Raw genomic sequence first — 16,396 nt, 5'->3', positions numbered from 1 at the left:
CAAGCAGCGATATCGGACCGATACCGGTTCTGCCTGGAGGTTGGCGACCCCTGATTTAATGGGGACAGCCACCACATCAAAAAATTATGAATTGGGGACACCCAAAACGTCAAAAAGTGATGCAGCGGGGGCCCCAATCATGGATCCATATACAGCGATTTGGGAGATCAGCAATGTGATTTGCAAAAAGATCCATATGCATGGAGCTTTTCCAATAATTAATCCAATAATTAAACCAGAATCTTCCCATACAAAGGAAAGACCACCACATAGGCCCTCTATATGAATGTCAAGTCCTTAATTTGTCAAATTAGAGCATCAATGCTTCTATGCAAACATGCAGTTTGTTGTAGTCGTGCTGATGCGTCCTCCTGGTTTAATCAACAGACAATTGACAAACTTAAACAGTGTTTTTTAAATGATAATAAGCAAAAGTGCAGAAAAAATACTTGTACAAGTTTGAGAAAAAGTTACTTGAGTAAATGTAACGTGTTACTGCCCACTTGTGCCCACAGTCGTCTCGAAGGGGTTGCACCCAAAGTATTAAATCTCATCTTTAAGGGGATTAGAGCTGATCTGATAATGACTCCGACTGCTGTTGATGTTTTCCTGCTTTTATGGATGAAAAATGTTCAAATGGAGGAAGAGTGGACAGTTAGAGGAGCAAGTCTGAACACTTTTAACACATTATTGCTCCAAGAGTCCACATGTTGGAGCAGCGTGGATTCATTTTTTCCCTTCTTAAATGTAAAGTTTAATATCCGAGGAAAACAAAGCTTCCATATGAATGAGGACAAAAGGGCTCAGCGCGTTAAGCTGATAAAATACAGGATTTATCTTGATTCCGTTCTGCAGCTAATGGGATTACTCAATCTTGTTCTTTCATTGATGCAATTAAAACATGGAGGCGATTCCGCACGCGGGCTCACAAAAGCGGCTTAATTGAATGCGTCCTCTGAGCAATTAACGCGCAATAAAATACGTGACTTCATTATGAAGTGCTGTTTGTGTTATTACAGGGCGACTCTGAACGAGAAGTTAAACGACAATGAGGTTCTAGGAGGTTTTGGTGAACGTTTTTCCTGAATAGAAAATGTTTTTTGGGGAGGCAGCTGCTGATCTCTCTGCGCGCTCGTGGAGAGGAGGGAGAGCCCGGGGTTCCTGTGTGCCAGCTCTGCGGAGGGAAGGGGGTGTTTTGTGTGTGGGGGGTGACGGGGGTGTAGCCCTCCCCTCCTTCTCTCCTCCCTCTGCTGCTCCCCCCCTCTCAGCCGCTCTCAGACCATTGTTGTTGTGACTGCCATCCGGGGAGCAGCAGAGCGCCTGTGTCGGGTCTGGTGCGCGGAGGACGGTTCGCTCCTCTCAGCGCAGCTAAAGAGAAACGGACTGAGGAGGTCGAGCTTCTCTCCACAGAATCCAGTAGAAAGAAGTACAATAAAAATAACTTCTCTGCAGTGAGAGGCTGTAAAGTCTCTGCGTAAAGACGCACGAAAAGACGCATCCAAGAACGGCGCTCTGTGTGGACTCACTGGATCTTTTTTAACTTGAGACGCTGATTTCTGTCATCTTCTATGTTCAGTTGGCTATTGTAATCTGTGGAATTAGCGGTGTAGACCACGGACTTTGCCCTGAGGATCACATCTCCTCCAGCAAGTCTATATTCTCCAGCCGCCGATCACGTCGTTGGAGCTGCTTCGTATGGATTTATAACACTGACTTTTAACTTCCACCGGATATAAACCAAATCCTACTTTTTTGGATAAAGAGAAGGACATTTAAGTTTCAAAATGAGGATTCCAATATTCCCTCGCTTCGACCGGGAAGAGGAGTGATTTTCTCCCGCGGTGCCAGTCATCCTCAGGAGGACAGACCGGGAGGAAAAGGTGGGTGAGAACAGAGGAAGCAGCTCTTTCATTCATTAGTTTCAAGCGGTTTATTACAAAAAAAGTTAATCAGCTCCCAGCAAACTGCAGATTTATCTTCATTTTTCAGTTAAAGCATTAACTTTTTGTTGTTTGCGGACTTTTTGATTATCTGTTTACGCAACGAAATCACCTCTCAAAACAGGAGCTTTACAGATAAATGTGTGTTTTGCGATTCACAGAGACAAAAAGGGGCAACAGTGAAGCTCCGGTGGAGGCATTTGTCAGGGAAAAACAGGCAGTGTCACGAACAGCGGAGTTTGAACTTTGGCTCCGCGTAAAAACCAGAAATCCATTCGGATTTTCTCTGATTTCTTAGATGTGAGAAGTCCGTGTGGCCAGTTTGGCTTAAGAAACACTCAAAGTTTGCCTTATTTTTAAAAACGTTGTCTAAATTTGACCTCCAATCTGTCTTAAAAATCAAAGTTATCGGATTTATTGGTGCCTGAAAGCAGCGCGCACGCGCAGAAAGACATAAATACATGAGCAGAAACTGAGTTGAGTCACTCCTGACAGCTTTCAAGTTTACTGTGTTTTGTTAGGAGATAAAACTTTTTATTTGGGTTTAAAACTGGGAAAAAAACCTGATTTACATTATCTGGCTGCGAAGCTGAAAGCGCAGCGTAATCAACATCACAGGAGGACACAAGGAGGAAAATGTTTTCCTGTCCTTAATTGAGAAAGAATACGTTTCATTCAGCAACTCTATTCTTTAAACGAGCAGGCTGCGTGCGTGAGTGCGCGTGCTGGAGGTGTGTGCGCCGCCTGGGTGCCTGGAGCGCGCACCAGCGTCTGGCGCCTGTGTTCTGTTGGCGCAGCGTGGAACAGAAAAATCACTGTCACGTCCTCTCAGCTCTCTAACGGCCTGTCAGGGTTTACAGTCTGCAGCAGCAGCTTCACCTTGAAGGTGACTTTTCATCCACACAGACTGCTCCACTCAAATGGAAAAGAATGGAGTCACTTCTCCTGCAAAACCAACTAAAATGTGCAGAAATTTAGGAAATATTGCACTGCTAGAGCATTTAAAAATGAAGTTTATTCTTTTACATGACTCAAATTTGTTACAAAACTCATTTTAATATAGTTTTCAACATTATTAAATAATACAAGTACCAATTGAGGCGAAAAATAGTAAATTGGAGTCCACGGTTTGGATTTTTGTAACTTTATGCTGAAAAAACAAGCAGACAGATGAGTGTCTGCTCCTCAAAGCTAACCGCTCTTCTGGATTCTGCAGCTTCCTGGCACGTTTCAAGTGTTTTCCTAGTAAGGGCCCATTATCCCAGGACAGAGCGAGCTCCATCCATTGACAACAGGCAGCAACAGCCCCTCCTCTCCCTCCCATTAACAACAGGAGAGCCTGGACAATGTAAGGCAGAGGAGCGGGACAGTAAGCGGGACATCTGGTTGAGGATACAGCTGCACACAGTCAAAGGCGGCTCTGTCTGCGGCGATTTGTTTGTGTTTTTGCCATCTGCTGAAAAAAGTGAGCAAAAGAGTTTCCGATCAGCAGATAAACCCTCCGCCTCCTTTTGCAGGATCCAGGTTGCTGATGAGGTGTGTGAGGCCCGCTCCAGCTCTGCCTTTTTAATCACTGCTACGTTGGTTCCTGAAGATGGAGAGGGTCTGCTCGTTCTGGGTGCTGCTGATCTGTTTGGTGGACGGAGTTGCAGTCCGAACGGTTGCAGAAACGAGAAATAAAGGTACGTTTTATCCGTTTACAGGTGGGCTTTTTGGGTTTGTGAGACTGTGATTGTTTTGGGCACATTTGTGGTCAGCAAAAAGAAGTCCAGGTGAGAAGACACAGTTTGAAGCAGTGGTCAAGACAATGAAATCAGAAACCATGTTTTCGGGCCACCGGATCCTGCGGCTCAGAAATGTAAATCTGGCTGGCTGGATGCCAGCTGTGGGACAAAGAGGGGGTGGCAGGGCCCTTCCACTGGTGTTCTACCAGCAGCCACTCAAGCTGGAAACCAGTCCCACCATCCCCTTCCTGTGGAACGCACCTGCAAACCCCTGTGATGAGGCACAGCTGCAGGCTGACCTCCTCCTCACCGATAAGCTTCATTTTCTCCTCTGAAGAGTCGCTCTGGAACAGGTCAGGCCGCTTCTGAAGGATTGTGTAGCTTCCTGGCAGAACAACTGATCTGATAGAGCGGACATATTTGTTGTCTGTGTCGCTGTCGGGGACATGAAGAACATCTTTGTCCCGGCTCGGGGCTCCGCTGCCAGCAAACGGGTCGGCTGTCTGACCGGTCGGGTTTCAGCAGCTGAGCTGTTTGTTTGTGTTGTGTTTTGTGTCGTGTTTGCCCCCTCGCCTCTAGGTGACAATTCACACTCTGTGGCAAGTTCAACTGCAGGGCAGCGTTTCGGAGAGTTTATCAAGAGGAGCGGCTCCATATTTTTGGTCAGGATTTGATTCAAAGCAGCCTGTGTCTTTCAGTTTGTTTTCCTCGCTGTGAGCAGGAACCATGCCTGATTTTTCCACTTAGACGGTTTGCAAAAGTGTATTTGTTCCTGAAAGCATTACCTGCATGCACTCTGGGTGATTAGAGAAGAAGGCAGCACTTCACCGCCACGCAGGAACAGATTGCCTTTTCACTCAGAGCTCGCAGGAAGCAATCAGACAGAAAATTGCCCCGGAAAATTGCTCGTTTCTGAGTGATTGAGCAGCGGCCGGAGAGCCGGAGAGCACCCCAGCAGGGCGGCCGCAGAAAGTGACCCAGGGAATGAGCGGCCCCGGTGACACCACAGAACAGCTGGGTTATCAGGGCACTCTATCACCAGATCCTGGTGGCATTAAATGTCAGTGAGCGTTTAGGAACATGGAGCTTCTGTTGCCGGACCTTTCAGGGGTAAACTGAAACCCCCACGATGTGTCTGAGCAGCTTTTGTCTTGTTCTGTTGGGTGATTCTGGACTCACTCGTTTTAATGGTTAAAGGAGCCAATTTCAGGTCAAATCTAGGTGCCGGAGTGATACCCTCAACAACGAGTCTTCCTTTTTTGTAGATTTTCAGGAGTCCAGGCCACTGATTGTGCCAGGTTACCCCAAGAACACCACAGTGGAGTTGGGTGGTCAGGCGAAACTGTTGTGCAAAATCCACAAGCCGGCGTTCACCAAAGTGCAGTGGCTGAAGTCTGACTCCAGCAGCACTGGAGCGAGCCAGCCTCAGATCAGAGCTCTGACGGTGAGATCGGGTCTTCAGACTCCAAAAAAACCCTCAGACTCACGAGTTTTCTGTTGCTGACTTGCTGTTTTCCTCATGCAGCCCCTGCAGAGCAGCTCCTCCAAAACAAAAACTCTTCACCTGTCCAACGTTACGTTGGAAGATGCAGGCGAGTACATCTGTGTAGCTGAGAGCAGCCACGCCGGGGAGACGCTTCAGGCCATGCAGACAGCGTGGCTGCAGGTCCTGCCTGGTGAGTCAGTTTAGTTTGCTTAACATATTACTTTTCTCCCCTAAATCTAAACTTATTTTTCCATCCACAGGAAGCACTTCCAAAGACTTAAATTCAGCAGAAATCATTTCAGGTAACTTCAAATCTCTGTAAATGTCCTCAGATGGAAGCACAATTGCTTCATTTCTCTCTTCTTCTGCAAGCAGAACTTCCCCCCAAAAGACCCTCCCTGCTGGCCGGTCTTCCTGAAAACACCACAGCAGTGGTGGGGAGTGACGTCCAGTTTCGGTGTAAGGTCCACGGTGACGCCGGCACTAAGACGCAGTGGCTGAAACACGTGGAAATAAACGGTAGTCGCTTCTCCTCCGAGGGGCGTCCCCACATCAAGGTCCTCAAAGTCAGTACCTGAAGCGCCAGAAATGATCTTAGAAGATCTCTTCCAGACGTTGATTGAACTGAGGGTTTCTTCTTCTGCTTTGTGTTACGCAGACAAGCGGGTCCGACTCTAATCACCGGGTGGAAATGGAGGTGCTGTACTTGTCAAACGTCAACCTGGAGGATGCAGGAGCGTACAGCTGCCGGGCTGAAAACTCAGCCGGCGTCGCTCTCCAAACCGCCTGGCTCTCGGTCATTCCAGGTAACACCACCTTCACTGGCATTTCCTTTAGCCTGTTGGTTTTTACTACACAAATTCATAAAATAGTTTTCACCTTTTTTCAGTTTAAATCACTAATTTTACATAGAATTAATCAACATTTAATTAAATCGTAAATCAAGACAAAGCGTGATTTTGAGAAATGCCCATTCCTATTCTACATCCAAAAATGAGTTTTTGAAAGTGTGTCCTCATCAACAAACAGGGACTTTTGACTTTTTGAGACATCCTCTGGGATGTCTGCTGCTGTGTGGGCTGAAAAAACCCTCCTCTGTTCTCTTCGCTCACTTACATGTCCAGTGAACCTTCACCGCCTCTTGGGTTTCCTCTGCTTCCACTGTCACACTGCAACATGTTCATTAGCTCCAGCCTCTCTTCTTCTGTGTTTCTTTTCTCCTCCTCTTTTTCTGGAGCGACTGGGGAGGGGAGGGACTTTGTAGTGTTAGCTCTGTCAGTAATCCACAGAGGAACCAAATAAAAAAAGAAAAAAGAGGCGCCAGGGGTCAGGTCATCGGGATCTTTGGTCTCCATGGTGATTTCATTGTTCTCGTATCCATAGATCCTGAGACGAGACGCACATGGGTTCAGGAGGTCGAAGTTGAAAGAGAGACTGATTTAGGTGAGCGGCATGTTTGAGTTTATAGAATACGAATAACCCACGAGGGAAGAGAGTGTCTGAAAAACACTCGTCTGGATCCTCCAGATGTTCTCGAGGACCTCAGGGAGGACACCACAGAGCATCTGGTGTTGGAGCCGGGGGACGTTCTGAAGCTGCGCTGCGATGTGAACACGCGCCGCAGTGCGGCGGTGACCTGGTACAAGGAGGGCGTCCGGCTCCTGGCCACCACACGCATCAAGATGCGAGGCGCCATGGCGGAGATCACTGATGTGACCTACGAGGACTCAGGAGTTTACGTCTGCACGCTCAGAGGAACCAAACACCCCGTGAGGAACTTCACCATCACTGTTGCAGGTTAGGACACCAACCTGCCCCTAAAATGGACTATCGTTTTAGGTTACAGATCAAAAGAACATCCTGGAGAATAGCGTCATGTTTGATTGTCTCAAGTAAATTTGTCAGATACCAGGTTTAGCACTTTGGCTAGTATCTCACTGGATCAAAAGTGAGCAAAAATAAGTTAAATTTACTAAATTTTTTACTTAAATCCCGCTGATTTCAAGAAAAATTTGGTCAACTCTAATACCTTCCCATCCACAATGTGAAATTTCAGTTTTAACCAGAAAATCGCATAATTTCAACCAATGAAGCTGTCTCAAGTTTAATATTTGTCGATTCTCATTTTTTCAGACTATTTAGGGTCCGGGGACGACGATGAGGACAATGGATTGGGGGATTCATCTGCTGAGAGTGACAATGACCAAGTTTACCTTTCTAGAGGTTAGCAGTTTCAAACCAACATCTCCCCTCCACATTGTGAGCAAGGCATTAATTGCTGATGTTTGTCTGCACAGTTCCCGTCTGGACTCACACCCAGCGCATGGAGAAGAAGCTGTACGCCGTCCCTGCAGGCAACACAGTCCGCTTTCGCTGCCCGGCCATTGGCAACCCAATGCCGACCATCCGCTGGTTGAAAAACGGGCGTGAATTCAGAGGAGAGCACCGGATCGGGGGGATCAAGGTCAGGAGGTTGACCTGCAGAGGTCCAGTTATGTCTTTTCATATGCTTTATCTGTCGCATCTTTCTTCGGTCAGCTGCGGCACCAGCACTGGAGCTTGGTGATGGAGAGCGTCGTGCCCTCGGACAGAGGAAATTACACCTGCGTGGTGGAAAATGAGTACGGCTCCATCTCCCACAACTATGTTCTGGATGTTCTGGGTAAGACACAAATGGTTTTATAAATTGATAGGCAGTGATTGTTGGAAACGACCACTTTTTGGGAAAAGGGGGACAAAAAGTGACAGGGACGTCTGACAATGCCCTCAAAATCAGGACTGAGACGGTCAAGCGTCCACTCCCGTTTTCTACCTGATTTGTGACGAGAAATGATGCGGTTTGTTTGTTCATTTGTTCGCTGGCTGTCCACTGAAGGGTCAGTTTCCGTGCCCACTGACGGGAGGGAGAGGACTAACGAGACGGCTAACGAGATCAGAGAGGGATTGTGAGCGCAGATCAAAGAGACCAGAAACACAGGCGCGCTGGCTGATGGAAGCACTTGCTGTCCCAAAATGGGATTTCTCTTTCTTCTGCAACAACAGAAACACATAGAAAGAGACTGGGGCCATTGCTGGCTACTTTAAGACTCGTGTTTATGAATCATGTTTGCCAGATGGCAAAAGCTGACACATCGGGATGTTTTTGTTCTCGTTTGTCCAGTGATTCCGTTGAAATTTCTATATTTTACTTGAACGTACTTAAGTCTAATTACTCATCTTTTTTTTTTCGTTTTGATCCAGAACGTTCCCCCCACAGGCCCATTCTGCAGGCGGGGCTACCAGCCAATACCACAGCAGTGGTGGGAAGTGACGTTCAGTTCCGCTGTAAGGTCTACAGCGACGCCCAGCCTCACATTCAGTGGTTGAAGCACATCGAAATTAACGGCACTCGCTACGCCCCTGATGGGGTTCCCTACGTAAACGTCCTGAAGGTGAGGGAGTCGGCTCCAACACCCACAGTTTAAATTGAAGCGTGTTCATGACGTCCTGTTCTCTGGGTTGAGCAGACAGGCAGCCTGAACATGTCAGACGTGGAGGTGCTCTACCTGTCGAAAGTTACCATGGAGGACGCAGGGGAATACACCTGTCTGGCTGGAAACTCCATTGGCTACGCCCACCAGTCCGCCTGGCTCACTGTGCTGTCAGGTAACCAGAACCAACAAAAGTATTTGTAGTGCTCAGTTTTTCTGGAGAACCAGGTACCTCTTTTTGCAACAATTGGCTGATTAATTGGTCAGAAATTAAGGATTGCCAGAACAAATGTTGTAAAGGAATTCTATTTTCCTAGAAGTATCCTTCTGTTGGATTGTTTTCATGCAGAAAAACAATTTTTTTACATGAGACATGTTTGTCCTTGCAGAGGAAGAAGCAGCTGACCCCATGGAAACCATGGAAACCAAATACACGGACATCATCATTTACGCCTGTGGATTCCTGGCTTTAATCATGGCGGTCATCATCGTGGTGCTGTGCCGGATGCAGGTCCAGCCCAGACGAGAGCCCTTTGATGCCCTTCCAGTTCAGAAGCTCTCCAAGTTCCCTCTTCGCAGACAGGTGCGACTTTTTGAGGAGGTCTTAGAAAACGTTTTTTTAGCTATAAGCTCCATTCATGCTCACGGAAATCTTTTCCTTTTAGTACTCGGTGGAGTCCAACTCATCGGGGAAGTCCAGCGCCTCTCTGATGAGGGTGGCTCGCCTCTCGTCCAGCTGCTCCCCCATGCTGGCAGGAGTCATGGAGTTTGAGCTTCCCTACGATCCGGAGTGGGAGTTCCCCAGAGAGAAGTAAGACTTTCCACCTCCACTGATGTTACAGGTGATGGGTTTACGTTGAAGTCGCTAAAGAGAGAGAATCTCTGATTGAAAAGAAAATTCTGTGAACTCGTTGTAGCTCTGGACTCTTGTGACGACTAAAATAGATCAACCCATTTTTAACTTTGTGTACCCCATAGTTCAAGAAACCCAAAGTCTAAATTATGGATTTGTTCAGTTTTCATGTGGGTGTACTTCTTTTTTTCTGACTCTGTAGTTTAACGCTGGGCAAGCCTCTGGGGGAAGGCTGCTTCGGTCAGGTGGTTAGGGCTGAAGCCTACGGCATCAACAAGGACGGCCCGGACCAGGCCACCACCGTGGCGGTGAAAATGCTCAAAGGTAGGTGAGCTTCTCTTTCTCCCGAGTGTGTGGAGGAGCCGTTTACCCATCTTAGCGCTGCTCCCGCAGATGACGCCACAGACAAAGACCTGGCTGACCTCATCTCTGAGATGGAGCTGATGAAGGTGATGGACAAGCACAAGAACATCATAAATCTGCTGGGAGTCTGCACGCAGGACGGTGAGCGTCTGGCTGACACAAATTAAGTCTCTTTTGCCCTCAAGTCACTTGTAAAATGTATATCTTGAGGTCATGAAAACAATGGAAGCTCCCGCTCTTCATCCTGCTGTCCCTCCTCCTCAGGCCCTCTTTATGTGCTGGTGGAGTACGCGTCTAAAGGCAGTTTGAGGGAGTACCTGCGGGCCAGGCGACCTCCAGGCATGGATTACACCTTTGATGTGACCAAAGTGCCAGAGGAGCAGCTCACCTTCAAAGACCTGCTGTCCTGTGCCTACCAGGTGGCCCGAGGGATGGAGTACCTGGCCTCAAAAAGGGTGCGTTGACTTAAAAGCGTTATAAATCTCTTTGTAAGTGGATGCTCCAGGGTCAGAAGAAGTTGTGTTCCCAAATGTTTTTGGATTTCTCTGTCAAAGTCAGCACCTCACCCCTCCACCCTCAACTCCATGTTTAAGGTCTTTCATTTTCCCAGCATGCTCCCTGTGTCTTATAAAGAATTGTCTTTGTCTGCCAGCCGGTGTCTGAGACCGGCATTCCACAGCAGCGAGTCGCTGCAGCTTCAATCCTGTTTACTCTTCTCCATCCATCTGTCCGTCCTTTCGCTCGCAGGCCTTTGTCCTTTTTAGCGCCGCCATAAATCTGTTAGCAAACAGGCAGCAGAGACATCGTCTGGCATCAGGTTTCTGGCTCTCCTGCCTCCTCAGAATGCCGGAGCCTGAAAGTAACCCTCCATTATGGGGGACCCACAAACCAAGAATGGTTCATTTTGCACGTTCCCACAAATGCCACATCTATTTCGAATGAAAACCAAAATAAACTTAATGACATGCATTCAGTGTGGGCAAGCTTTCTTTTTTTCCCTTCCCAATGTGTTGTTTGTTCTTAAAACTCTGCAATTTCTATAATAAGACATTTATATTTTTGTGGATTTTTCTATATGGATTTAAGACTCTGGAGTCTCTTTTTTCTGCTTGCTCTCTTTAAATCTTGTCTGGCTTCTGAAAATGTTTTTTTTTTAGAATTCTGATGTTGAAGCTCATGTTTGTTTTTCATGTCTCCTTCTGCAGTGCATCCACAGGGATCTGGCAGCCAGGAACGTTCTGGTGACGGAGGACAACGTGATGAAGATTGCAGACTTCGGCCTGGCCAGAGGAGTCCACCAGATAGACTACTACAAGAAAACCACCAATGTGAGAGACAGTTTGTGTCGTCGCATTTTCAGGAATTCTGAATTTCTAGTAAAAAAATTGAAGGTTTCTGGAAGGTCAGACTCAAACACGTTACATTGAGCAGGACGGTTTGTCCTTTAAGATCTTTTATAGTCATTTTAGAAAACAGTAGTTGTCTGAAGCTACATTTCAGTTTGGAAACATCTCATGATAGATGTCTGATGTTTTCCTCTAACTGGCAGCAGGCTTAGTGGAAGTTAATTGGAAAAGGAGGGAAGGAGAGGATCATGAGGCAGAAATGAAAGAGTTTAGAGAGTTACGGTGAAGTTAAAGACTGTGTGAAGCTCACCATCTCCTGGTCTCTGTAGGGGCGTCTGCCAGTGAAATGGATGGCACCAGAAGCTTTGTTCGACAGAGTCTACACACACCAAAGCGACGTGTAAGTTCATTTTATTTATTTATTTATTTAGCTATTTTACTAGGACTGGGTTGACAAAATCGATCTAAACTTAATAGATGAATAATCCATAAAAGTAGAGGTTTATCGAACGCATAATGCTAAAGTTTGCTAGCTTGATGCTAATGTATAATTGGGTTTCCCATTGGGTGGCTAATGCTAATGCTAATGCTCGTAAACATACATTGCTGACTAAATAAACATCTTTACATACTATATATATATATTAATTTTCCAAACTTTTAAGGAAATATATATTTCAAAGTAACTAATTGTGGTCTAAAACAATGTTTTTGCTCATACTTTCTTTTTCTTCTGGAATAAGGTGTAATGCTATAGCGTAATCGCCACCTAGTGGCCAAACGGAAACGCCCTCCAGGAGAGGCAGAACAATTATTGGAGTTTCTCCCTTTGAGAATCCATGTAATACTGTATGATATTACCATCTTATTATAATTTCACGAATACATTTTACAGTATTTGAAATGTATCAGATTGATATGAAAATCTTCAAAACACATATCGATTATTAAAGTATTTCTAAACAAATTTGTAAACTCTAAAGTGAATTGACTTGAAGGAATAGAAGAAAATTGGAATCCAATCGATTCGTGCTCTGATGAATCAAATCGATTCTGGAAATTGTTGGCGATACCCAGCCCTTCATCTCACTGAAGTACTTCACTCATTTATCTGTCCTCTTCTTTTCCCCGTGTCAGGTGGTCGTTTGGCGTCCTGATGTGGGAGATTTTCACCTTGGGGGGTTCGCCGTACCCCGGCATCCCCGTGGAGGAGCTCTTCAAGCTGCTAAAGGAGGGACACCGCATGGACAAACCTTCCAACTGCACACATGAACTGTGAGTAGAAGCTTTTCTCTTCTCCGTTTCACCAAATTGCCTTAAACACGAACACAGACAGCTCAGTTATCCAAACTGCTGCTGTTCATGACAAAACGTATCTAGGGTTGTTTCTCCCTTAAGGCAAAAACTGAGGTGGAAGTTTGACAAAGAGAAGTTTGTCTGTGGGTTCATAAAAAGAAACCAGAGTTTCAGTAACTGATGCATGAGGTTAGACTCTAAAAAATACTTTCAATTTTTTTTTTAAATGTTATTTCTGATGTAAAATGCTATAAATCATTCCATAGGATCCTTTATTTTCCACTTGAAAGGTTTAAACCAAACGTTTGCAAAATTTTAAAACACTAAATATTCTTCCCAGGTCCCTCAGTTTTCTGAAACTGTATGGATAATATATTCTGATCAGAATGTAAAGAATAAAAGTTCATTTTTAGGGCAGGATTTTGCACATCTTTAAATGACATCTGCTTTTCTTTTGCTGTAGCTGGAGCTAATGTAGCATGCTAATAGCCAAGAATGCTTTACTTACAGGCCTGAATATTGTGAAATAACCCTGACTTATTTAATTGTACATGTTTTTGTTCTATATTTCTATCAGATGGCATGTTTTGCAGGCCAAAAAGCCACATGTTTTATGAGTTAACAGTCCAAAGCCAACAGCTGCTGAACACAACAATGACATCTTGATTCCTAAACAAATGATCTCTTAATGGAGATTTAGTGGAGCAGAAAATGGTCAAACAAAACGAAAACAAATTCAATCTGGTGTCAAGTTCAAGGTGGTCTCCAGATGAACGTTTGGTGGTAGCATCAGGTGTGAACATTTGTAAATATTTATCTGAATTATCACTTCAAGCAGCTGAGTTATTTTGAAGGTTTCAATCAAGGTGTTCTTTTAAACCTACAGGTGCCATTCTACATCCTCATCTGTGTAAAGTCCTTGTCTTGTTTGGTGAAATGCAATAATGTCTTTAAATGTTTTTAGATATTTTTTCAATAAGTTGTCTCAAACTGTTCTCATGAGACAGTGGATAAGTCCTAATTCCTTCACTACTCACTATATATTTCCCTTTCCAACGTTTTTGCCATTTTCTAGTGCTGTCCGAATGTACAATTCCAAAATGGAATGCCCTGGAAATTTTCCAGAAGAAAAATTATTTAAATATAATCCATAAGAAAAAAAAACATCAACATTTTTATCACAGTTGATTCATAAATACACATAAAATGCTCAAATTGATTAGGATTTTGACTAGAGCACTAGACAGTCCTGCACTAGGGTGGGAATTCCAACATAGCCAGGGATAAAAGAGGGCTGTGCTTCAGGGCTGTACCAGTGGTAAAAATAAGATAAAATTAGGAAAATTTTCATTTGAATAACACTAGATTGGCTTTTCACAAAACTCTGTACAAATATGTTTACTCTAAAAGTTTCAATTTAGTGATAAATTGACCAAACACATAAAGTAGCACTCCGATCATTTTTTTACATGTTGGAAAAGTTTTCCCAGTGTTCTTCAAATTAGGTTATTAGTTAGATTATGTTGTTTTAGTCAATTTTTTTTTTTTAAATGTTGTTTTATAGTTTTTGCAGAGCGGCAGAAGTTCATTAGGAATTCACCTCTGAGTTGTGAGCGGGACAGTTGTCGTGGAGCGGCTCCGCCCCGTCCCCTCCCTGTTGCTGAGAGCTCCGTTTTCGCTCTCCCACTAGCTTACAGCCCCTCACGCTCCTAACCTAACTTTACCAGTGCAACAAATATATTGAGGCTATCCAGCTACAGTTCTGAGCCAGATATACAAATATATACTCAAAAATGCGATTTCTAAGCTTCATTTTTTTTATATCATCACAAAAAACGCTGCAAGAACTTGTAAAAAACACCATTTTCATTGGAGCGGGTCTTTAACTGAAGTTAATCTTTAAAAATCCAAATAGTCTGATTTTCCATCTGCTAAATCAGTGATTTTTAACATTATTTTTGTCATCTTCATCACAAAAAAGCCATTAAGTCATGGTCAGGGTAAAGAACATGATCCTAAAATGTAAAGTGTGAACAAAAAGTATTCATACTACTGTGCTCATGTGTTCCTATGCAGATACATGCTGATGACTGAGTGCTGGCACGCCATTCCTAACCAGAGACCGACGTTCAAGAAGCTGGTGGAGGAGCTGGACAAGGCTCTGCTCTCCATTTCTGACGAGGTGGGCCTCCCACACACTCTGACGATCTGCGGTCCAGATGCACGCTGACACTTCAGAGCCAGTTCCCGGGCTCATCAAACAATGAAACAGAACCAAGCGTCAGATTATTTACGATATAATTATCAGCAGATGTCTCCGCAGTTCATCTGGGTGATTGGTTATTGTGTCGTTTAACGGCATACATTCATTTTAAATCAAACCAGACCGTTAAATGTTTGTTTATGTGAACATGACGGTAAAAACAGTTGTGGTTGTAGTTTCTACACATTCTACATCAATGTGGATTGTAGTTTTTCCTCATAAAATATCTTTTTCTGATTTCTTTCAGTACTTGGACCTGTCCACGCCCTTCGAGCAGTACTCCCCTTCCTGTGAGGACACGTCCAGCTCCTGCTCATCTGACAACGACTCCGTTTTTACCCACGATGCCTTGTCCACCGACCCCTGCCTCCTGAGCTACCAGGACGTGCACTCCCGGATAGACACAAAGACGGCTCTCCGATAGGAACCCAACCCCGGAGCGGCGCAGTGCTGCTCGAGGACAGTGACACGTCTACTGGACGCCAAACTAAAGGTCCGCTGCTGCGTTTATAAAGTTTAAGTTAAAGATTTCTATTTGTCACAGGACCTCCTTTACGGCACCAGTTAAAGCCCTTAGATATAAGCAGGCATTTATGCACACGGACTCATACTTACACATATGCACACGGAGCACTGAGGCTTCTTCGAGAGGTGGGGAAGAACATGCCAGCAGAAGAAAGGAGGACTAAAACAGACTGTCAGCCTCAAAAATAATCCTGAATCTCACCAGCTCTTCTTCAGAGGAAGACTACGGACACCCCCCACCCCTTCAGCAAACACGACCCAAAGCCAGGGTTTGAAACCTCGGTCGTAAAGACATTTTTAGTACAGAAAGAAAGATTTATTTTGCTATGTAAAAGGTAAGAAGCTGATTGTTGAATATAAATCTCTCTATATAAGATTATTTTACTTTTGTGTTGCTTATTTAAAAAAGAAAACTGTCTTAAAATCTCAGGATCTCTCATGCTAAGTTGCCGTGTTGGCAACAAAGTGCCTGAACTGACGATTTCCTGTGAATATATTAGATTATTAAAATATTTGTTTGTACATATCAACAAAAGGAAGGCGTTTGCGTGTTATAAATTATTCAGAATGACACAAAAATGAAGGAGGCAAGAAGAGAGGAGGAATCTAATCCCAAAAAGTGCCAAACCAGCAGCGGCGGCCGCGGCGGTCAGGCCGCCTTCCTGTTCAACGTTCATTCCAAAACCCCTCACTTGTATCTATTAGCGATCTGCCACAGGTTTGGAGTCACTGCGACTTTGCAAAGCAACAACAGATGATGGAAATACTTGCATAACTTTAAAAAAAATCTTAAAATAACTGTGAGTTGTAAAAAAGCAGAATAAAACCTTCCATCTGTCGTTTTTCATGAATATTGTGTTTTTGGAGGGAAAAAAAGCGGTTTTGGGATTTGGAGCAAGGCGTGAACATCCAAACATCCAGTAGAATCCAACATCAGGAATCTTACTCCAAACCACTGTCGCAAGAGTACAACAGACAGGGAGGGAGGTGGGGGGGTCCTGTGAATGTGAAAGCCTGTGTGATTGATTTCAAATAAAGGAGAAGGGGGAGGGCCTCCTCATTGTCTGGCTGTAACCCTTCACCCAGCTCAATCTGGTGGCGAGGGGTCCTCAGGTCCACGGTCCAACCGG

General features: G+C 44.8%; 1 protein-coding gene across 1 annotated transcript; it reads left to right on the top strand.

Annotated features, from left to right (window-relative positions):
• Positions 1–1,097: 1,097 nt before the first annotated feature.
• Positions 1,098–16,113, top strand: fgfr4 (fibroblast growth factor receptor 4). The gene is made up of 24 exons (XM_024266164.2): positions 1,098–1,880; positions 3,458–3,622; positions 4,930–5,108; positions 5,190–5,340; positions 5,411–5,452; positions 5,526–5,716; positions 5,809–5,956; positions 6,534–6,593; positions 6,678–6,947; positions 7,284–7,373; positions 7,448–7,614; positions 7,689–7,812; positions 8,391–8,581; positions 8,657–8,795; positions 9,010–9,203; positions 9,286–9,431; positions 9,676–9,797; positions 9,867–9,977; positions 10,101–10,291; positions 11,042–11,164; positions 11,512–11,582; positions 12,320–12,457; positions 14,555–14,660; positions 14,989–16,113. Exons 2-24 carry the CDS (start codon positions 3,535–3,537, stop codon positions 15,163–15,165), a joined length of 3,219 nt encoding a protein of 1,072 aa, XP_024121932.1. The 5' UTR covers positions 1,098–1,880; positions 3,458–3,534; the 3' UTR covers positions 15,166–16,113.
• Positions 16,114–16,396: the final 283 nt, after the last annotated feature.

This window comes from Oryzias melastigma, linkage group LG14 (assembly GCF_002922805.2).
Source record: "Oryzias melastigma strain HK-1 linkage group LG14, ASM292280v2, whole genome shotgun sequence".
NCBI lineage: Eukaryota > Metazoa > Chordata > Actinopteri > Beloniformes > Adrianichthyidae > Oryzias > Oryzias melastigma.
Note: the sequence above shows the minus strand (reverse complement) of the source record. Positions and strands in the feature narration are given on the sequence as shown.

Bases quoted from the DNA above. Each gene is read 5' to 3' on its own strand.
- fgfr4 (XM_024266164.2), top strand. From the start codon at position 3,535: ATGGAGAGGGTCTGCTCGTTCTGGGTGCTGCTGATCTGTTTGGTGGAC. The intron at 6,594-6,677 runs GTGAGCGGCATG...TGGATCCTCCAG, and splicing joins TGAAAGAGAGACTGATTTAG to ATGTTCTCGAGGACCTCAGG. The intron at 11,165-11,511 runs GTGAGAGACAGT...TGGTCTCTGTAG, and splicing joins ACTACAAGAAAACCACCAAT to GGGCGTCTGCCAGTGAAATG.